This window comes from Pristiophorus japonicus, chromosome 8 (assembly GCF_044704955.1).
Source record: "Pristiophorus japonicus isolate sPriJap1 chromosome 8, sPriJap1.hap1, whole genome shotgun sequence".
Classification (NCBI taxonomy): Eukaryota; Metazoa; Chordata; class Chondrichthyes; family Pristiophoridae; genus Pristiophorus; species Pristiophorus japonicus.
The window spans coordinates 218,043,357-218,066,929 of record NC_091984.1 but is presented as its reverse complement, the minus strand read 5'-3'; the positions used below and the strand labels follow the sequence as shown (position 1 = coordinate 218,066,929).

The following is a 23,573-nucleotide window of genomic DNA, read 5'->3' as shown; positions in this document are numbered from 1 at the left end:
GTCAGGAGATTGCACTAAATAAAAAAAAAATTAATACTAACCTGGATTTTAAGTTGAAAAGGTACAACACACTGAATAAGGTTTTGTCCTTCCTCTGCTACAGAATATGATTTCCTCCATTCAATATTGGTTAGCTTCAGACACACTACCAGTTGGAAAAGGGTGATATTGGAAGCAATCTATAATTGGATCATCTTTCTTGCCAATCCTTAATAACTAATGATAATTAATGAAGCAAGGATTGCAGATATATTGGCAAGAAAACTGTATTTAATAGTATTCTATAAATACCCGAAATTTCAATAAAGGAGGTTGTGATCGTTAACTCCACCAAAGTGAACATCTGATCAACTTGTTTAGTAAGTGAAAAGAAATTGCAGTTTTGGAGTTTCAAATATTAACTAGAGTTCAAATGAAAAAATCTTGTAATTTTTGCACATTTTACATTTACAGCCTAAGTTACACTTTTCTGTAAAATAGGATTTTATTATTACAATATAAAATTAGCTTAATCTGGCATTAGAATTGCAAATATACAAGAAAATGGGTATTTGCTACAATTATTAAGTAATGAGACAAAAAGACCAGGTGCAATAGAGAACAGTTGATGCCCATAGAACTGTACCTCAGCAAGAATCAGCACCTTCAGGCAAAAAGGAGCAGTAAAAGCTTTATAGCCTATATTTATTTTGAATGAAGGAAATCTTATTCTGTACTAAAATGTAGCAGGGGACGAACACAGCTTTATTCAGTGTATTTCACCTTTTCTACTTAACATCCAGGTTAGTAATCATTTTTGTTTTTTCTTCTTCTTCCTGGTTTCTGCACTGCACTGAGTTATCTAATCTCAGCCTGGGCAACAGTTTGGGAACTACAATTGGTCCTCAATACCCAAGGAGTAAGGGGCGAGGGGGCAGGCGGAAGAGGGTAGAAACAGGATTCTTGATGCTGATTACTATCCATGACACCTTCAGGAAATGTGCACGTGGATGACCGAGGGCAGGTTTGGGCTGAACTATAATGTCCCTGGTGCCTCACTGTTTAGACCAACACAAAGATAAACCATTTGGGTGACACAATAGAGCGCTGTTGATGCCTACAGAACTATATCCCAGCAACAGGAATGGTGGCATAGTGGTCATGTTACTAGACCAGCAATCCAGAGGTCTGGATTAAATGATCTGGAGACACGAGTTCAAATCCCACCACGGCAGCAGTGGACTTTAAATTCAGTTAATTAAATAAATCTGGAATAAAAAGTTAGTATCAGTAATGGTGACCATGAAACGACTAGATTGTTATAAAAACCCATCCAGTTCACTAATGTCCTTTAGGGAAGGAAACCTGCCACCAGTACCCTGTCATAGAAACATAGAAAATAGTTGCAGGAGTCGGCCATTCGAGCCTGCACCGCCATTCAATGAGTTCATGGCTGAACATGCAACTTCAGTACCCCATTCCTGCTTTCTCGCCATACCCGTTGATTCCCCCTGGTAGTAAGGACTACATCTAACTCCTTTTTGAGTATATTTAGTGAATTGGCCTCAACAACTTTCTGTGGTAGAGAATTCCACAGGTTCACCACTCTCTGGGTGAAGAAGTTTCTCCTCATCTCGGTCCTAAATGGCTTACCCCTTATCCTTAGACTGTGACCCCTGGTTCTGGACTTCCCCAACATTGGGAACATTCTTCCTGCATCTAACCTGTCTAAACCCATCAGAATTTTAAATGTTTCGATGAGATCCCCTCTCATTCTTCTGAACTCCAGTGAATACAAGTCCAGTTGATCCAGTCTTTCTTGATATGTCGGTCCCGCCATCCCGGGAATCAGTCTGGTGAACCTTTGCTGCACTCCCTCAATATCAAGAATGTCCTTCCTCAGGTTAGGAGACCAAAACTGTACACAATACTCCAGGTGTGGCCTCACCAAGGCCCTGTACAACTGTAGCAACATCTCCCCGCCCCTGTACTCCAATCCCCTCGCTATGAAGGCCAACATGCCATTTTCTTTCTTAACCGCCTGCTGTACCTGCATGCCAACCTTCAATGACTGATGTACCATGACACCCAGGTTTCGTTGCACCTCCCCTTTTCCTAATCTGTCACCATTCAGATAATAGTCTGTCTCTCTGTTTTTACCACCAAAGTGGATAACCTCACATTTATCCACATTATACTACATCTGTCATGCATTTGCCCACTCACCTAACCTATCCAAGTCACTCTGCAGCCTCATAGCATCCTCCTCGCAGCTCACACTGCCACCCAACTTAGTTTCATCTGCAAATTTGGAGATACTGCATTTAATCCCCTCGTCTAAATCATTAATGTACAATGTAAACAGCTGGGGCCCCAGCACAGAACCTTGCGGTACCCCAATAGTTATTGCCTGCCATTCTGAAAAGTACCCATTTACTCCTACTCTTCGCTTCCTGTCTGCCAACCAGTTCTCAATCCATGTCAGCACACTACCCCCAATCCCATGTGCTTTAACTTTGCACATTAATCTCTTGTGTGGGACCTTGTCGAAAGCCTTCTGAAAGTCCAAATACACCACATCAACTGGTTCTCCCTTGTCCACCCTACTAGAAACATCCTCAAAAAATTCCAGAAGATTTGTCAAGCATGATTTCCCTTTCACAAATCCATGCTGACTTGGACTTATCATGTCACCTCTTTCCAAATGCGCTGCTATGACATCCTTAATAATTGATTCCATCATTTTACCCACGACCGATGTCAGGCTGACCGGTCTATAATTCCGTTTTCTCTCTCCCTCCTTTTTTTAAAAAAGTGGGGTTATATTGGCTAACCTCCACTCCATAGGAACTGATCCAGAGTCAATGGAATGTTGGGAAATGACTATCAATGCATCCACTATTTCCAAGGCCACTTCCTTAAGTACTCTGGGATGCAGACCATCAGGCCCTGGGGATTTATCTGCCTTCAATCCCACCAATTTCCCCAACACAATTTCCCTCAGTTCCTCCTTCTTACTAGACCCTCTGACCCCTTTTATATCCGGAAGGTTGTTTGTGTCCTCCTTAGTGAGTACCGAACCAAAGTACTTGTTCAATTGGTCTACCATTTCTTTGTTCCCAGTTATGACTTCCCCTGATTCTGACTGCAGGGGACCTACCTTTGTCTTTACTAACCTTTTTCTCTTTACATATCTATAGAAACTTTTGCAGTCCGTCTTAATGTTCCCTGCAAGCTTCCTCTCGTACTCTATTTTCCCTGCTCTAATCAAATCCTTTGTCCTCCTCTGCTGAGTTCTAAATTTCTCCCAGTCCCTGGGTTCACTGCTATTTCTGGCCAATTTGTATGCCACTTCCTTGGCTTTAATACTATCCCTGATTTCCCTTGATAGCCACGGTTGAGCCACCTTCCCTTTTTTATTTTTACACCAGACAGGGATGTACAATTGTTGTAGTTCATCCATGCGGTCTCTAAATATCTGCCATTGCCCAACCACTGTCAACCCTTTAAGTATCATTCGCCAATCTATCCTAGCCAATTCACACCTCATACCTTCAAAGTTACCCTTCTTTAAGTTCTGGACCATGGTCTCTGAATTAACTGTTTCATTCTCCATCCTAATGTAGAATTCCACCATATTATGGTCACTCTTCCCCAAGGGTCCTCGCACAACGAGATTGCTAATTAATCCTCTCTCATTACACAACACTCAGTCTAAGATGGCCTCCCCCCTAGTTGGTTCCTCGACATATTGGTCTAGAAAACCATCCCTTATGCACTCCAGGAAATCCTCCTCCATCGTATTGCTTCCAGTTTGGTTAGCCCAATCTATATGCATATTAAAGTCACCTATATGTGGGCCGATGTGTGTCTCCAGACCCACAGCAATGTGGTTAACTCTTAACTGGCCTCTGAAATGTCTTACCAAGCCACTCAGTTGACAAGAAGGCAGCTCACCACCAACTTCCCACAGGCAATTAGGGATGGGCAAAAAATGCTGGCCTTGTCAGCGACACCCACATCCAGTTAATGAATAAAAAAGTGACAAAAATTGAACTTTAAGATATGCAAGGAAGCTCTAATGAAAGTGATCCTGAGGAATGAACTAGGGAGTAGTCTTTGACTTTACATCAGAAGATCAACATGTGTAGAGAAGGATATTTGTCCCATCCCAGTTGTGTGTCTGAGATGTGAGAGATTGTGTTTGAGATGTGAGATTTTACTTTCCACCAGTTTGAATTTGTGCCTCTGATCTACTTTCAGTTCAGCCTTTTTGCATTCTGTGGTTAAAACTGATTAATCTGATGATGCCTATTTTGAACTTTGATTCCCAAACCAGTTCAAGAAACCGCTCCCCCCCTCACCAAAAATAAACCATTGGTTTCGTATTGAAAGCCTGAACACTCATCACTAAAGCAACTGCATGATGAGCAAAGATGTTATTCACAAGCAGACTTTCATGATTAGAGCTCAACACTGCAGATTAACTACAGCCCAATAACCTCAGGATTATAAATCACTAGTAGCATTGGCGCAGTCAACACCAACGTAACGGAAGCAGCGAAAAAAAAACCCCAATAAAATTATGAAATCCATTTTATACTACAGGTTCCTGGGGGCGGGGTGTCGCATCCAGGTTATTACAAGGCATGAAGAGGTATGGTTATTTTAGTAACCAAAGAAATGTTACATTGTTCTAATTTAATGAATTTCCACTTTGCATTGGACATGTTCAGAACAGGTGTGATTTTGCAAAGCTTGCCAGATGTGGTTCTTCAGGTTCTTGGTCCTCCAAACAACACATTGCAGAAGGTTGGGTGATGGACTTTATAACTCCCATTATGCAGCATGCTCCCGTATTAATAGTGACAATGGCGTTGGGAGCAACGAGCGAGTCACAACAGGGTAGCAGCGGCTGCTGATGACCCAGTGCAGGCTTGTCTTCAGATCTTTTGTTTCTTTTAACAAATTTGTGTGTTACTAATGAATTCAGACTGGGTTTACGCTCAGCAAGGGAGCAGCCGCCAAGGAAGGGAGATTATTGCAAGATATAAACTGACAAATCGGTAAAAATAAAAAAAAATGTTGCCAATATTTCTTGATAAGTAACATTTTAAAATTAATTTGGTGTGACTACGATTGTAAAATCTTTGCTCTAAATTCAGGCGTCACTATTTGAAAAGGAAATTAGATTAAAATCTAATATTAATTAAGTAATTGTACTGAATGCTTATACTGTTGTGTGTGGTCTGGGTATGCTTTTTAAATACACACCTTGACGTTTAACCTGTTGTTCCTGTGAGTCTGCCTGTGATCAACAGGACTTGCCTGGATCTGCAAGGCTCATTAACTCTGATTATTTGCATAACTTGGCTGGTTGCTGTGGCAAGCAAAGATTGATTTCACCTCTATCCACGTTATTGCAAACACCAGAGATAAAAAAAAACGAGGATTCTAGCCAACCAGATTTTTGACAGGTGTAAATTACTGCATTCCAGAGCCAGAGGACAACAAACTGGAATGAACGAACTAAAACATTTTTTTCAGAAACACGCAAGGACTTGTTCGAATAATTATTCTGCTTTAAGATCTCCAAATGAATTGCAATAACATTCAACAGCATATATGCTTACTGGTTCAGTGCTTGTGTGTGTGTGGTGCAGATCAGTAGACAGTGAATCAGATAAATAACCCATAAATTTCTGTTGGGCTCATAACCAACAAATTTGTGTTGCAATTTTGGAATGATAATAGCAACAGCAATAACACAAATCTCAATCAGTTGGATGCAGTAATCATATTAATTAAATATTGATTAAAACAAAGATTAGAAACATAGAAAATAGGTGGAGTTGGCCATTCGGCCCTTCGAGCCTGCACCACCATTCAATGAGTTCATGGCTGAACATCAACAGATAACATTTTTTAATCATCAGATTAAATCGCAATTCATTAAAAAAAACTCACTTTATAATCTAGAGATAGAATATATTATATAATATTTGGCCCATAGGCTTGTAACATGCAGTACCTGAGACAATCATGAGGAAGTAGCTCTGGCAAGAGGATGCTTGTGGAAGATACTGCATGATATTCCAGTTATTGTCCAAAAGGTCTTCTACATCTGTGCCACCTTCCTCACCCTCAGAATTAATCTCTTCATCATCATCGCTGTCTTCATCTTCAATGCGTTCCTTTGTTTCTTTATCCTTCTCCATCTGAACAACAAAATTACCACACATTGTTCACTTATGGTTTCTGCTTTGATGATGAGACTCAAAAGTTAATTAGCAAAGCAAAACATTTACTGGTCTAACCAATACATTTCCTTGTGTCACAATTAGACATTTTTTTTAACACCTTCATTGCAGATCAATTTTTGCAATACAGGTTTACCAAGTAGGTGTAATTTTAAAAGCAGTATACATTTCCAGGTCACCATTTCCTTTTCTTTATCTCACTCTTAAAATAAAGAATTCACTTGCGATTCACCCAGTTCCTCTGCCTGGAAGAGATCTTGAACAAATGTAAAGTACAGTTTGTACAGTTTGTTTATTTACCTCCCAATGTGAGCAGAAGTCTGGAATCAGGTCATCTGCTCAAGAAACAGCAAATGGTATTGAGGGTCAAGGTAGGAAAAGAGAGGAGAGTAGAACTAGGCTGACATCAGCTGTTTTGAGCAGTCAAGATTAGATTACAACCTTGAAACCATCCTAGCAATTCCACCCCATCCCCACCCTTTTGTTGTCATTTTAGTAATTGCTTCAGCTCTCTCTATTTTCTCCTTTGTTGCTTTGATCTCCATGAGCTACGCACCACCTACAGTCAACACAGCAGCTGGGCTACTCCTAAGGCATCCCGATCAGCCAACAGTAGAGGCATGATAGCAACCTGGGATGGTTCTTGCTCTTATGTAAGGATGCAGGAGACCGTTCGTCCCATCCAGCTCATGCTTCTATTGAAACCTGTCCACCCCTCAAAGCATCCAACTGCCTCTTGAATTATTCGAGAGATTTTGCCTCCATAATTATACCCAAAGATCATTCTAGGTATTAATCATTGCCTGCAGAGAAATATGTCCCGACATCAACCCTGCATTTGCTTTCTCGAGTTTGCAGTTACACCTGCTTGCCTGCAGTCATTTTTTATCATGAAATAATGCTCCAGATTTGCCTTTTCTTTTCCACTTAATATCTTGCATACCTTTGTAATGATCCCTTCTTTAATGTTGAAGAATCAGATTTTTTTTAAAACATAATTGGCCCAGTGACCCTTCCCTACATTGTTTTCAGAGCTTGGATATTTCCCTGCTGCCTTCGTGGCCATAATCAATGTGGGATCTAACTCAGCTCAAGCATGACACCCTCATTTATAATCTACTGGATTGGTAATATATCTCAGCATTCTGTTTGCTTTATTGATCACTACTCTGCAATGACCAGGCATGGTCAGTATTAAGTCCATCACTCTCAAATTACATTTGGTAATTTCTAAACCAATTACTGAGTGTGTCCTCTATATTTTCCTCTGATATTCAATAACTTGCACATCTTAGTACTGAATTACATTTGCTACAGTTCTTCCAACTCGCAAATTTAGGCCAAGTCCTTCTGTAGTTCTTTGGCTGCTTCGTCAGATTTGATTGCTCCCTCCATTTAATTTAGCAAAATTATTGAATCTGAAAATCTTCCAATGAGCTTCTAAATCCAGTAGGTTATGTAAATTAGAAATAGTGAAGTGTCAGCATTGATCCCTGAGAAACTCCACTCAGTACATCTTTGCATCCAATATTACTTCCCCAATACTTACTATTTCCTCTCTTTCAACCAATTCTTTATCTATTGCCAAGTTTACCGAGCATACCCAATGCCACATGTTTGTGTAGCAGCCATCAATGCAAGACTTATATCAAAGACTTTCACGAAGTCCAAGTGCACTAAATCATGGACTTTCCAACTCTGGGATATCACTTCTTCAAAAAGTCAAAAAAGTAACGCTCTCTTCTAAATCTGTATTGACTGTTATCTACTAGTTTATTTTCATATAGGTAATCTTCATAGGAACAGGAGTAGACCATTTAGCCCCTTGAGCCTGTTCTGCCATTCAATGAAATCATGGGTGATCTGTGACCTAGCTCATATACCTGCCTTTGCCCCAGATTCCTTAATACCCATCAATCTTGGATTAAAAAAGTTAACAATTGACCAGCATCAACTGCCGTTTGCAAAGAGTTCCAAACATCTACCCCACTTTGCGTGTAGAAGTGTTTCCTAATTTCATTGCTGAAAGGCCTGGCTCTAATTTTTAGGCTATATTCCTTAGCCCTGGACTCCTGAACCAGCAGAAATAGTTTTGCTCTATCTACCCAATCAGTTCCCTTTTAGAGCTCGTTCATCATTCGCTTAAACTCCTTTTAAAGTTGTATATCCAGACAGCTATCAAATTTAACGATTTGATTGCTGAGGAATACCATTACTTCCATTCCCAATGTACGATATGAAACACTTCCCATTAGCAGTAATGTAATAACAGATGCATGATTTTAAGTTTAGGTGGGTGGGTGGGTTCTTTAGTTTTAGCCATAGTAGTGGTTTCGGCAGTTAGTGTGCTTCCACAGGGACATGCAATGAAAGGATCATTACAACTGTAATCGGCAAAATTCCATTGGCTACCATAACGTTCTATGAACAGTCTATATTACAAAAATGTAACCATTTAATTAATTCAAACTTTTAATAGTTCCAATGGTGCTCGAGCCTTTTCCCCTGCACCCACCCAAGAAAAATCAAATCAGTAATTTAAGTTGAAAATCAAATGGCAACTTTTCTTATATCGGTGGTCAATCATTCCCCATTAGTTAAGATCTCCTGTAAAAATCTTGGATAGTCAGCAGGAGGCAATCTTTAATAAGCTTTAGGTCAAACAACAACTTGTATTTATCTGGCATCTTTAATGTAGACAAGCATTCTAAAGTGCTTCAGAAGCGTAATCAAAAAAAGCACTTAAGTTGACAAGTTTTACAACATGTAATTACTTGACCACAGTTGGATAATCCAAGCCTCATCAATAGACACATTAAAGGCTTAAATAGTGTTTACAATTTAAAAAGTAAAAATAAAGCTAAAATTCTGCAATTTGGACATGAAATAAACATTCTTTAGACAGTTTTAACTTTTAGATGTAAAAACAGACATGACATGACATGACTTATGGGTTAATTAGAGAAAGAAGATGGCTTTTTCCTTGGTCTATTTTCACTGAAGACTAATCCAGCCAAGAATACTCCGATCAGAATAAAAGGAAAAGAAAAATATAGGAAATTCAGTTTAGCTGAGATGATATGCAACCAAAGAAGTCATGAGCTTTTTAAAAAAAAAACTGATAGTACTATCAGTTGTTTGCTTATGTAACTATGAGAGACTACATACAGTGTAATCTTCAAGACCATCAGTTTCAAATTGAGCCAAGTCTGAGGGTCTGTAACTGTCTTACACCAAGTTGAGCCCAGCTACTGCAGTGCTGTTGCATTTTCTACATCAAGTTACTATACCATTTGTGATGTTCGCTCAGATAATCATGTTATCTTTGCATCTTTATAGTTAGGAAAATAAAGTAATGATAGATACACAACTTTGTAGCTCTGTACAGTCCTTGATCTTGGTAAGCCAAAATTTTAATGGTTTTCAATCAATACTGCATTTTATTCAGACAACTGGCAGAATGTTATCTTCTCATTATTCAGGTGGGTGTATATGGGATCAATTGAATCACTGGACAGGGAATGAATCTTAAAGAAAACTAATAACTGATTTAATTTGGTTCAATTATTGATTTTCTAATTTTAACTTAATTTATAATTATGGTATACATTATTTAATTTTTCTTAATTATAATTAATCTTTGTTATACTGATCTGACCATTGTATACTCCTTATTGTATTATTTACAATGTAATTTGAATGTCTTTTTTTCAGTTTTTTCACCTGTGTCTATCTGCGTGTGCATTTTGGCTGCCGCTTCAGACCCAAGCTTTTAACCTCTTTTTACTCTTTTTCTCGCTTTCCTTCAATGGTCAATATCTAACGAGTTGTAAAATTGTTGTGAAGCGCCTTGGGACGTTTTACTACGTTAAAGGTGCTATATAAATAAACGTTATTATAATTGACAGGAGCAAAATACAGCATCATATAATCAAACTCTGGACATTTTGAGGTTCTCTGCATCAGCTGTGGATATTGCAACATTAGGATTTTCCAGCTGATCACCCCCTATCTTAATATCTGTTGCGTCTCAACGATTGAATGTCCAATTGGGGTTCAGGTTCAAGATCTGCATTCCTACAGTACTGGTGAGCACATAAAATTCTTATGGCCTGAATTCTGTCAGACTTCCAGCTGCCGATTATAGATTTTTGTCTTGGGTTTATGGTAAACAGCCTGCAAGGGTGAAGCCTTGTTACTAAAGGCTGTCAATGATGGTGGGTGCAATTTGAGATGATTAATTTAAATTAGCACTGGTTTAAGTGTGCCTTATCCGATAATGCATCAGTACCAATATTCTAAATAATCCTTATGACAACTGAGTCACTAAAAATCACACACTTCGCCATCATTTATGGTTACACCAATACAGCTAGTAGGAACTTTAACTCAAATAAAAACTTAGATTTTTGGTCACGATCTACGTATACGATTCAGCACCTTTAGAGAAAAGAAAGAGCCTCATACCTCTCTGCTGAAAACGCCAGAGGGAAGTTTCCCCTTAATGCCACCACAATTGGCTGGATCCATCCAGAGTAGGAACTCCCAGCAGCGAGAAAATGAGATGGAGAGCGAGTGGAAAATTTCACGAGAATGAATGCTGTTTTTTTGTAAATTTAAAAAAAAGCTAAATTACTCAAGCAGCCCATTTCTTTCATGCAAGGTACAATGATCCTAGCATCACTCATGGGATAATTACTCCAATCCTAAAAGGCTGGAAATCTCAACCTTAATGGTTATTCAAATTTCCCACACATCTATCTCAGGTTTACGGCCAGGTTTCAGAGCTGCTTTGCTCTACTGAATCACATCAATCTGCAGCCTAATAAGCAATCAGTACCGACAGCTGAATCAGAGACATACAACTGCTTGTAAATAAAAATGTGAACAATTTACTGCTGAAACTAACTGTTTTTGCAGGAACGGTACAATAGGTCCATACAACATCATTGTTCATACCCAACTGTCGTCAGTTACTCCCATAGTTAAGGTCAGAATGCACCAAATAAGCACAAGGACTGAACCATCACCTAGATCTGTCTGAAGCAAAGAGAACAGACTTGCAATTATATCACACCATATCCCATCCCCAGGATATTCCAAAGCCTTTTATAACTAATGTATTACTTTTGAAATGCAGTCACTGTTACTTCGGCAAGCATGGAAACACATTTGCACACAGCAAGGGTCCACAAACAGCAAATGAATCAATGATTAGATAATCTATTTGTAGTGGTGGTGGTGGTTGAGGAATGAATATTGGAAAACTCCCCAATCTTGTTTGAATAGTGCCATGTAATGTTACTTTTACCTGAGCAAGCAGACACGGCCTCTGTTTAACATGTCACCTGAAATGATCAGGCACCCCTGACAATGCAGCACTCCTTTACCTGCAGTGAACCGTAAGCCTAGATTCTGCATTCAAATGCAGTGGATTTGCACTAAACACCTGACTCAGAAATAAGAGTACCACCAACTGAGCCAAGCTGAATCCAGACAGACTAGCCAATAGCAGTCTAACACCTCAGCCACAAAATATGGGAGCCGGGGAATTGGGGCAAGGGATATGCAGGTTGTAGTCTAATTAGATCAACCACAAAACAGAACAATAATGCCACTAGGGTGGGAAGAATTCTACAAAGCATGAAATTAATCCAAAATGTAAGATATTATTTTTGTTTTACAGATTCACAGCAGTCGAACTACATTATTGATGATCTTATTTTCAATTAAAAAAATACAGGTTCTTTAAAAAGATGATATATTTCCAATTTTGATAAAAGATTTATTAATTGATGTTTTTTCCCATATTTGACTTTAAGGCTCTCCTTATAATTTAAATGGCTCATTTGTGTACGAATGCAGACATTACCTCTTTGTGATGTATTCCACATATCCTATTGAATCCTCAATCCGCCGCTTCTTGGTGCATAGCATTATACGGTTGAAGTTGGCATAAATCACAGATGAACCCAACCTTTTAAACTCTGCCACCAACCTAGGAAAAAAATATATAAATGTAGCACTTCTGTATCCAGATCACAACTTATCCATTTTGATGGACACTCTGCTGGGTGACTTTCTTTTAAAAATCATTGGGCATCATCACTTTCTGACCAAGAGATCAAATTTCCAGGACAATTCAATACTGCTACAGAAACTTAGGGAGTGAAATTGGGTTCCAATGTGCCAGAGGGGCGGTAACAGGACACAAAAGGTTTTGTGACTGGGCACGGCAACATCAGCAACTCCTACCATATTCGGTGGGAGTTTTGCGGTGGCGGTACGATGGTGCACCCCAATCTCTTTCACCCGGAGATCGTGACATCATCGCCGTGTGCAACACTCCAGTCCTGAAATTATGTTATGGCCCCTGAAAACACCGACAGCTGCAGGAGGCATGCATTGGGTGGATAGCTGCTTCGGATCGATGCTTAAAGGCGAGGTGGCTGAGGCAAGTAAAAAAAAAACATAACTTCTCTCTTGCAGCTTTTTTTCGCTTGTTCTTGCCCGTGATTGATCGGCCCGGCACTCAATGCTGGAGTGTCGGGCTGATCGGGCGTGATTGTGGCTGCCGTCGTGGGCATGGCAAGTTTCCTTTCCTTTGCAAAGCCCGCAGCGATGGCCCTTCCCTTTAAGGGAGGGAAGGAACCTTTCACTGCTCAACTCACTGCCCCGCCTGTTGACGTTTGTGTTCCAGGAAGAAAGTGGAGCACTTCTGGGAGTGCAAATGTCAAATTTTTGTAAAGTTTGAAATGATTAGCGCCTGGCGCTAATTTTTCAAACTTTTAAAAGTTAGTGCCCCAAACAGGGCGATACCCAATTTCATCTGATTATTTTTTCTAAAAGCTTCCCCACTATTGAGGTTACACTGACTGGCCTGTAGTTGCTGGGTTTATTTTTACACCCTAGAGTAATAAGCACTAAGCATAAAAGAAATATCGGAGTAAAAAAGCCTAAAACATGGTTCTCATTAGAAAAGCTGCACCTTGTCATGGGATTGCTTACATTAAAAGTGTTAGCACATTAGGGTACAGGTACCTTCTGAAACATTTATCCTATTCTGTCAATAGATACCAAGACAAAAAGTGTTGATACATTAAATATAAAATAGCAATCACAACCACATCAAAAAAAAAGAGTGCATAAGGAATCAGATTTCAATTACAGACTTAAATATTTGCTTGCTATGTATGAAATATCCACTCCAATTATTTTTTGGAAAAAAAAATCAAAATACTTGTTGAAAGTCAAGAATAACAAGTTTTCTTTACAAAAGAAGTCTGCTGCCATCCTTCAATTTCTTTACCTTTGAGTATCTGATAACATTCTAACTCACTGTTTCTATGATGTGAAGCAAACCAATCATCTTGCACCTTACATAACTACAGGAAGAGAATGCCCCCTTTAGAAAATAGCATTAATTGCAAACCATTATGACAAATTATCTTTCTTTATATACTGCTCCTATTGGCAAATGCCCAGTCAGGCAAATATCTTGAGGATTTTTGCTATTTCTATGGTAACTATGAATTTTTCAAGTACCAGGGCACTGCATGAATTAATTCTCCTTGGTCAACCACATCTTTGTTAGCACATTAGGGTACAGGTACCTTCTGAAACATTTATCCTGTTCTGTCAATAGATTCCAAGACAGAACAGAATATGTGCTCAGAAAGAGCTTAAAAGTAAACTTGCAAAATTTTAAGGAAAGTGTTGATACATTAAAAATACCACAGCCACCTGCCTCCTTCAGGAAACTGCAGTCTGGTTTCACAAGGTGCTTATACTTTTAAAAAAAAACTTACTGCAGAAACAGTTTCTTCATCATGTTGTGGAGAGTACGGTGTAGTGCAGGGTCATACAGCAGTGATGAAGGAGATCGCAGCCAACGATAAAAGTGCATCACTTGGTTATCAGCATATATATTCTGATAGTGGGTGATCTCCTTCACCCAGCCAACAACCATGCTTTTCAAAATTCTGAAACAACAGAAACACACTCATGAGCAATGAACAATGCTTTAAGCAGGGACAGTAAAAACAATTGTTGACACTCATTGTGCTCACAGAGCAGCAATACATAACATCACTGGTCTAATTCCCCCATGTTTAAGTGCCAATCAGTTGTGCTACTATGAGAAATGACCAACTTGAGAATGAAAGGGAAAAGTAATATTTATGATGGCACTGGTGCGAGCTTCCTGACAACTTGCTCTGAGAATCACTGGTAGAGGCTCGGAGAAGACAGCCATCTGCCCAGTCAACTGCAGAATGTGCGTGTTACTCAGGGAGGGGAAAAAAAAGCTGCAGTGCCCAAAGACAGTTCCAAACAGGCATCAGCTACGGCCAATTTTCAGCAACATTCCTTGGTCGCTGTTTAGACTAAAGAGCTGCATAGTTAGTGAATGCTTCACAATCCAGTACAACAAAGTGTACCAAGTTGAGAAATAGGGCCCAGGACCTTGAAACAAATTGTTAAAACAAATTAGTGTTTATGTAGTAACCCACTGGGAAAGAAAAAAAACTTGCACGTGACATATGTCTTAAATTCTTACTGCATTATCTTCCATCAACTTGTAAGCCAGTGTGGAAAGGGAATAGCAGGCCTATGTCACATCAGCACATAAATTGGTATGTTATGGAACAGCTTTAATCATTTACCTTCCAATGAACGGTAATACTAAAAGCACTTATTTACTGAAAAAGCTACCTGAAGAATTACAAAGATTTATGCAAATTAGTTCTTGGACCCCAATAGAATATCAGATTGATCAGCGCCTGAACGCCGATGAAGGGTCCCAAGTGAACCTGCTTCCAATCTCCCCTCTCCCCACAAAAATACCTGAAAGTGTTGGAGCACAACGCTGTCTCATCATAACTGGCCAGTGCATTAGCTGCCTGGTTACCAGCCATCATGTCTTCAAGTGAAGCTTGCTGGATAACATCGAAGCTGACACCAATACTGGATGCTCCCTCCATATCGTTAATGTGATGGGACTGAAGGATGGTATTCACAGCCAGGCTCTGAATATCCAGCTCCACAGAAACTAGAGGAGAGAATGTTTTACTGATGAATATCTAGAATATTGCAATATTTAAAATTTCACAAAACTCTAATAGTGACTGAATCCCATTATCTGAATTAAAATGCACTTAACAAAACTTTGAGAAGGTACACTCTTGGAGAAAGACTTACTGCACCCTTATTGCCAGCTGAAGAGTGGCAAATGTAGAGGCCATCTGCCCTCAGTGCCAGGAAATGCATAGCCTGGTGATGTCTACACAAGGAGAAAATAGGAACTAGCTGAGAAGGAGAAAAAAAGGAGACTCCTTTAAGAAAAAGCCACAAAGGAGCAGCTAATGTTTAGAGATAAACAAATTGCAAGACTGGGGGCAATAATGAAATCAGTGGAAGCATCCATGGCCCATACCGAAAAGATATTGCCCCCGACTGCTACTACTCTTATCTTTTGTGCAGTGACCTTACTTATGCCTGCGGTGGCTGTTGTGCAGGAACAACCACTGGATAAAACAAATTTGAAAGGCGCAAAATGTATTCCATGTCTGCAAGCACCTGCAAGCCATGCGGCTGTGCCTATTGTAGATGCAGGTTTTTTTCCTGGTTTGATATTTTTCTGCTGGTCTCCATGCAGTATTTAATTTTAATCCCCCCCACCTCCCTCCCATTCAAATTCTTGTATTGGTTCCTGCTTCTGTGAAAGAGGAAGGAAAAGAGAAGAAACAATCTGCAGCTTTGAACAACCTGAAAGAAAAAGTAGCTGTTATCCTTATGAAGCAGTATTTGCTGCTGTATAGCAGCCCACGTACCTGTAGAGTAACACCCTGGATTATTAATCTCAACTGTTGACCTCTCGTCAAACTCCATTACCAGTCGATTATCGTCTGCCTCTTTCCCTCCCAGATCTGGCCGAGATGTTGGGGAAAGCCACAACAGATGGTTGTGTCGTCGAAGATGTCTGGAAAAGAAGAGGTCTGATCCAAAGGTAGAGATGTCATCTGGAAGATTTCCAATGGGAATGTGGTAATATCTGGAATGGAATTATGTAGTTAGTAATAAAGAATATTTGTTTACTGCCTGGCAATTTACTAAAAATTCTTCAATGCTCTTATTTTATTTTGCTTTATTCACTTCCGCGATTTCCCTGTTGTAATGAGCACGTGCCATGTAAGCATTTTCATCCAAATGGATAGAATGTGATCTATTCTCAGATTCTGCTAGTGTCAGACCTTGGGATGTACACAAGAAATGAGTGGATTTTTCCCTTTCTAATATTGTTTCCTCCAGTCACTCCAGTTTAAACTTTTTGAAGTTGAGCCTCTCAAGTTTGTCCCTGCACCATGCAACTTCCCCAGCCATTGAGGAACTTGCTCCAAGACTTCTGCCAATGTTACTACATAACTAGCAATTGGAGGTGCACAAGAGCAGCCTAGTATTATACTTTAAGATTTTCTTAAGCACATGGATGAGATACCTTTGTATAGACGGACAAGAATGCAAATTCCACCAATGCATGGCAGGTTCCGGATTGTTTTCTCCTCCAATCTTCTCCACTTTTCTTCAGAAGGCATAAACTGGAGTATTGTAACTTACCCATGTGGCCATTCGTTATGTGCTAGCCTTGACAGAGTGTCAGTAAGCAATTCCATGGTGGGGGTGCAATAGCTGACAGCAATCACATCCTTATCCAACATCCACACACCTGCACATTCCAGCAAGGTCACTACATGGCTAAACAGGAGTAGAAACCCTGACTGATTTCTTTCCCCTCCCTAATCCCAGGGTACTGTGGCCAATTGTAGTCCCTCCTGCCTAAGTTAGCACAGACCAGAGATCTCCTTTACAGGTATGGTACTGGGCTGCAAATTCACCTAAGCTCCCTTCTAAACCATTGAAAGAGCTTGGCAGAAAGCAGTTCAATTTTACAGACATGTTATATCACCTATCGACTTTGGGAAGCTAAAACTATTCCTACCTGGCCATCTCAAATGCCTTAGACAGAATGCTATCCAGGCTGAGGTAGTGTCTGATCATTCTACGCACACCATGACGCTGCCAATCCAATACACCATAGCTAATGTCATCAATTACATGAACAGGCACCAATGGAAACTCATCCAGGACTGGCATTCCGTTGGTCAGCCTCTTAAGATCCCACTTCGATTGTACAGCTATGAGAGTTGGACCTCTTCTTTCATCCTTAAAAAAACAAATTAAAATCAATCAGGTACCTTCCACTCCTATACAGAATGCTGCATTTTAAATGGAAATCAGTCTGCGATCAAATTTTTTACAGAAATGAAAGATTAATCTTCAATTGCCGCCCATCCCTCCGTTTAGAAATTGACATAGTACGGAGAGACAACATGTTAGATTGCCAGACATAGTTGTGCAACACATTAAGCAAGCCACACAACCTAGGGGCATTGCAAACCCTGTAGTGCAAAAGCAAGCCATAAATAAATCATAACTGATGGGCAAAGTTGTTAATAACCAAGGGCAAAGTTGTTAATAACCAAATGACTAATCTTGCCAACTTTTTCAATCTAACTGTAGTAAAGAGACGAAAATTCAGACAAGACTGATGTCATTGAGCAATTAGCATAGGAATTTTACTCAATTTAGTCGGGAGCAATTCTGCAAGAGTAAACTGAACAGTCCGGCCGGGGGGGGAAAGAGAACCCTCAGAGCAGGAGGGTGGAAATAGAACATAAGAAATAGGAGCAGGAGTAGGCCATTTGGCCCCTCGAGCCTGCTCCGCCATTCAATAAGATCACGGCTGATCTGATCTTGGCCTCAACTCCACTTTCCTGTCCGCTCCCCATAACCCTCGACTCCCCTGTCGTTCAAAAATATGTCTGTCTATCTCCACCTGAAATATATTCAATGATGCAGCCTCCACAGCTCTCTGGGGTAGAGAATTCCAAAGATTCACGACCCTCTGGGAGAAGAAATTCCTCCTCATTTCTGTTATTTGTAACTAGTGGGGTGCCACAGGGATCAGTGTTAGGGCCTCAACTATTTACAATCTATATTAATGACTTGGATGAAGAGACAGAGTATCAAGTAGCCAAATCTACTCGGTCCCTTCATCCAAGTCATTAATATAGATTGTAAATAGTTGAGGTGCCAGCACTGATCCCTGTGGCACCCCACTAGTTACAGTTTGTCAACCTGAAAATGACCCATTTACCCCAACTCTCTGTTTTCTGTTAGTAAGCCAATCCTCTATCCATGCTAATATATTACCTCCAACCCTGTGAACTCTTACCTTGTGCATTAACCTCTTATGTGGCACCTTATCGAATGCCTTCTGAAAATTAAATACACTACATCTGGTGGTTACCCTTTATCCACCTTACTCGTTACATCCTCAAAGAATTCTAGCAAATTTGTCAAACATGATTTCCCTTTCATAAAACCATGCTGACTCTGCTTGATTGTATTATAGTTTTCTAAATGTCCTGCTACTATCCTTAATAATGGACTCCAGCATTTTTCCAATGACAGAGTTAGGCTAACTGGTCTATAGTTTCCTGCTTTCTGTCTCCTCTTTTCTTGAATAGAATAGGACAGTCCTGATCTCATCACAGCAGCAACCAGTGAGTAAGGTTATCACATCAAGTGAAGGAAGCCAAGTGTAGAATGCACAAATATATATGGATAATGTGAAGCTTGGACTTATTACAAGGCAAAAATCAAGTTGTTCCAAATTGGAACCCCATCCCCCATCTTCTCCCACGTAACTTGACAATTTGTAAAACAGAAGTGAATAAATTCAGTTGCTAGCTGTGGATTGCCGTAAAAATCTATGACCAGTTTAAATATATATATTAAACATATGACACTTTTACTTGACCCATCCAAACCTTGAAAGTTATAACAGTAAAACACCAATATGTACACCTGTGTCAGCAGACTTACTTTATCAATGGGCGCTCCTGTATGCGCAGTGCTAGCCCACCAGTTTACGTGTCATTAGTTATATCATTTTAATAAAAATATCTGACAAATTCTAATGTTACTTTTATTCAATATGAAATTACTCCAGTTGAAAGATCATACTGCAACTTTTACTCAGCGACTCAGTCGTAATAATTGATGCTCAGTTAAAAATCACACAAAATTGAGGTCTTTAAAATACACAAACACACAGTACGTTTTTCTATTTGTATCTTTAACCTATTTAAAATAGGAAGCCCCGATGATTGGACAAAAACCTCCTTTTATCTTTAAGTCATGCCTTATTCTCCCAACACCACATCTTCCCAATAGAAGTCATTACCTTGTAGCTCAGCAGAAGCCGTTGAATTGCTCTGTAGACTAGTTTTGTGTCCTTTTCTGCCCGAACTTCAAATGTGTGCTTATCAGGTGGCAGCAGTTCTTCATCCAATTTCTCCAGCATAGCGGTGCGCTCAGCTGCGTACAGGTTACTCAAATTTGGCATCTGATTACTGCGCACCTACAGTGAGATAAAGCCAAAGACATCGGGAACAGCAACCAGCAAATAAAATGGCAAGAAATCATTTCGCTTCCCAATAGCTCATGCCATTTCAAACCATCAACAGTTGTTATTCAGAAAAAAATGTTATGTTAAATCAGTGAGAAACAACAGGAACTAGCTTACTACTGAGGTATATTCAAAAATATCAGAGAAGTTGCATCAGTGATTTAAAATCAGTAGTCAGTCACTATCAGATGTCCACTTTGTCTCCTGCAAAACCCAAAAGCTGTTAATTGGGGAATTTTATTGGTATGGTGTCATCAATATGCTTCCCACAAAATTCCCGCAATCCATTTGAGAATGGTAGACTTGATCTGGTCAAAAATTTAAAATCCCACCTTTAATCAATAAATGTTTGGGTAGTGTCCAGCTTCAGGTACTATGCCTGACCAATATTAGGACAAATAGTTCATGGGAAATTTTGTGCTCAAGTGGTGAAAAATGCACTAGAATCATTCAGTGGATGGAGAACATTTGGCCCATCGTGCCTGTGCCAAATCTTTGAAAGAGCTACCAATCAGTTCCGCTCTCCTGCTCTTTCCCCAAAACCCTGCGATATTTTTCCTTTTCCGTATATATTCAATTCCCTTTTGAGAGTTATTATTGAATCTTCTTCCTCCACCCTTTCAGGCAATGCATTCCAGCCCAAAGGTCAAAGTTAAAAAAATATCTCTTAAATCTGTGTCTGAGTTACTGACCTTCCTGCCAGTGGAAACAGTTTCCCCCCTATCTACTCTATCAAAACCCCTCATAATTTTGAACACTGGCACAAGTAAAATAAACTATTTATTTTTCAGAAAGAAGGTGACAGCAACAAGAACTCCCTGGTCAAATGCAGCACAAACCACCTCTACTCTGCCCTAACATCTTGCCTCAATGTACATCTTCTATACCAAGGTGATATTTTCCATACCAGCAATTCTATGGTCCCCCAGACTAAATTGCCAATTTTGTGGTAATTGGTACCACTTTTGTGCTCGGGCCCCCGAGTAGCAGCTGTATGTATTGAAAGATAGTGTAAGTACTAAAGCAGTTGAGTTACTTTGCCATGCTGCAACGCGAGTAGCTGCGGAGTCCAATTCTCAAGCATTCCTGATTGCTAAGGTGGTGCAGGGTCAGATGATGAAGCCCATGCAATATTAAATCTTGAAACCTGATGCGATTTCCTCCTAGCTCTCATCTCTTTCCTCAATCTTGGCCCTCAGCCCTCCAGTGTAACCCTGTTGTTAGCTACATCTTTCCAGCTTGCAGAATCGACATTAAAGATTTTCAAGTTTCATCTTGAAAACATCTTTGTATCCAAGCCAAGGTCGTCCCAGCAGCCTTTGAAACATGAAAGTTCTTGCTAATGGGGATCCTTTGAGATACACTCATCTTCCATCCAAAATAGATGGCCATGCTTCCGAAGGCATCCATGCTGCACTTGGCAACTTAGCTTCCTCAAGTACATTGGTGTCAGGAATTTTATCTTCAAACTTGATATTTGAAATACAGCAGGTGTCGAAAGAGTTTAGTCTTCTTTCGTACCTGGTATAGGTGGTCCAGGTCTCGCTGCCATATAGCAATGTTTGATACAGCGATATCTTGGTGCTCAATTCTAATTTCCTATTATTCAACATATGCTTAGTCAATCAGCCAAATGTAGTTGGTGCCTTTTCGATACAAGAATTTAGCTAGTAGTCATCTAGAGATAAGTTCTCGGATAGAGTTGATCCTAGGTTGCACAGCTTGTGTACAACTTCCTGCATGGGAAGCTATTGAAACTTCAGCCGTCTTTAGTCTGAAGCTTAGCCCAAATTCATTTAAAGTCAACTTTTTCAGATTGGAAAATAAAATGAAGGCACAAATTTATGTTCCATATGAAATTAGTTTCTATAATAAACAAACGTCATGTCTTCACCACACAAACACCCCATCTTTCACAAAATGCATTTCAAAGGAAACTAAGGATACCTACCACCAATCCACAACTATGACTAGCTAACCCACTAAAATAAATCTTGAAGCTAAGTGGCTTACAACATAAACATGAATCAGTGTTTACTTTTATTATTCCCTCCTCGCATTTATTTTATGTGCACCCAGTCGTAAGGCTCACCACCTTGGTTCACACATATTGTCCCCTTCCTTAATTTTCCCATGCCATGTATGAGTTTCTGACCGAGAGGAAGAACAGATACCTGTCTTTCAGTTCCATCAATATTAACCTGTAACCAGCTTCCAGGAGTTCCACATGATCTGCCCACAATCATTACATCCAGCAGCTTCCGTTAAGATAGCCCTCAGCACAGACTGCAAGGGGGAACCTCGCATGTCCCGAAGGGCCATATTTGAAAACATCCATTTCACAGAGACAGTTTTAGTCATAAAATGTAGAGTAAGATGCAAAACATTGGGATCCCATTTACTTGCACCTCCAAAACTCATTAACTTCATTGCACTGACAAAGACACAAATATCTTTTACACTCAGTAAAACAGCCCACAACTGACAATATCCAGGGCACATAGTGTTTTCTCCTGACAGCAGATCAGCTTTACTCCTGTATCTTTTTAATACCATTTTTCTGAATTCCCTTCCTTTCTCCTAAAAGTGCAGACTCTTCTTGGGTTACAGTGCCACAGACATTAGTAGCCCTCTACTATCTGGAGCCAAAACTGTGAATCCTGGCACACATCAAAATGGAGTCTTATCGTGTCCTCCTCAACCACATGTGAGCTTTCCAGTGAGAGTCACACAAGTATTTCGGTGAAACTGTGGTCGACTTTGCTTTCCCGAGCCCAGGTTTGCCAAGGTCAACTGTAATGCCCTTATGGTTACCTAGCCGAGATCAGCTCGTGCACCACAGAATCGAACCTGGCCCATTTGGTCTTTACTTAAAGCAAAACACCATAATTATTTTATGGGGCAAATCTTCCCTCTTGAAGTACTCATATGTAGTTAGCCTTTCGACAAGGCTGATGTCCTTAAAATTACTTACAGTGTCAAGAACAAATACAGAAGCCTTCCTTTGAGAGGGAATGAACAGCCCAAATAGGGCCTTACTCCCTTGAGCATTATGATAGAAGTAAATGTGTCGGACACTACCTGCAAAAACAAGAGAGACGAGTTATTTCACATGCAATCATTATGCAATTTAACTCTTTTTCTACCTTGTAAATGTCCAATACCCCAGTCACTTCACTCTATCAATGGGCAGGAACACATGTGGCTGGGGACCAGTATAATCATGGTTTTCCATCAGAATTGAGCTGGTTTGAAAATTCAATTTTGGGCATTTTAAAAAAAAGTTCTTTTTTGGAGCCACAAGTCATTGGTGCTTTGGGCTACTTTAGGCCACCAAGTTTGCAGGAGGCCTTCGAAGTTTAAGATGGAGCCAAATACTCAGGAAGGGACTCTGCAAGTACAAGTCAACCAAACTTGAAATGGGACTCGGCGCAGAATTGTGTTGACAACTCAGTTGTGCATTACAGATACCATATTTATATTTGAATAAAAGATGAGCAATCATAGCCAATCCACATAAGGCAAAAAAAGAAAGTTATTTTATATGACGCCTTTTACAATCCAAGGATTTTCCACAGCTCTTCATCAGTTGTGAAGTGCAGTAGCTGTTGTAATGTAGGCAAATACAGTCGCCAATTTACACACAGCAAGGTGTCACAAACAGCACGAGATAAATGATCAGGTAATCATTTTTAGTGGTGCTGGTTGAGGGATAAATGCTAGCCTGGACACCAGGGGAATTCCCCTGCTCTTTTTAGGATAGTGCCATGATATCTTTTACTGCCATCAGAGAGAAGAGATGG

At 39.9% G+C, this 23,573-nt stretch overlaps 1 protein-coding gene and 1 long non-coding RNA gene across 2 annotated transcripts in view; one reads left to right on the top strand and one right to left on the bottom strand.

Moving 5' to 3' along the window:
• The window catches only part of LOC139269000 (uncharacterized), an 88,224-nt gene extending 71,932 nt beyond the window's left edge, over positions 1–16,292 (top strand). Inside the window, exon 3 of the long non-coding RNA XR_011594145.1 lies at positions 16,164–16,292. This is a non-coding gene — a long non-coding RNA (uncharacterized lncRNA). The remainder of the gene's footprint in view (positions 1–16,163) is intronic.
• Positions 1–23,573, bottom strand: part of pole (polymerase (DNA directed), epsilon) — a 126,160-nt gene that overhangs the window by 19,659 nt on the left and 82,928 nt on the right. Inside the window, exons 35-43 of the mRNA XM_070887921.1 lie at positions 22,745–22,851; positions 19,546–19,722; positions 17,236–17,459; positions 16,070–16,290; positions 15,084–15,288; positions 14,048–14,221; positions 12,112–12,237; positions 10,707–10,839; positions 6,011–6,197 (exon numbers count right to left, since the gene is read on the bottom strand). Coding sequence (XP_070744022.1) covers positions 6,011–6,197; positions 10,707–10,839; positions 12,112–12,237; positions 14,048–14,221; positions 15,084–15,288; positions 16,070–16,290; positions 17,236–17,459; positions 19,546–19,722; positions 22,745–22,851 — 1,554 coding nt within the window. The remainder of the gene's footprint in view (positions 1–6,010; positions 6,198–10,706; positions 10,840–12,111; positions 12,238–14,047; positions 14,222–15,083; positions 15,289–16,069; positions 16,291–17,235; positions 17,460–19,545; positions 19,723–22,744; positions 22,852–23,573) is intronic.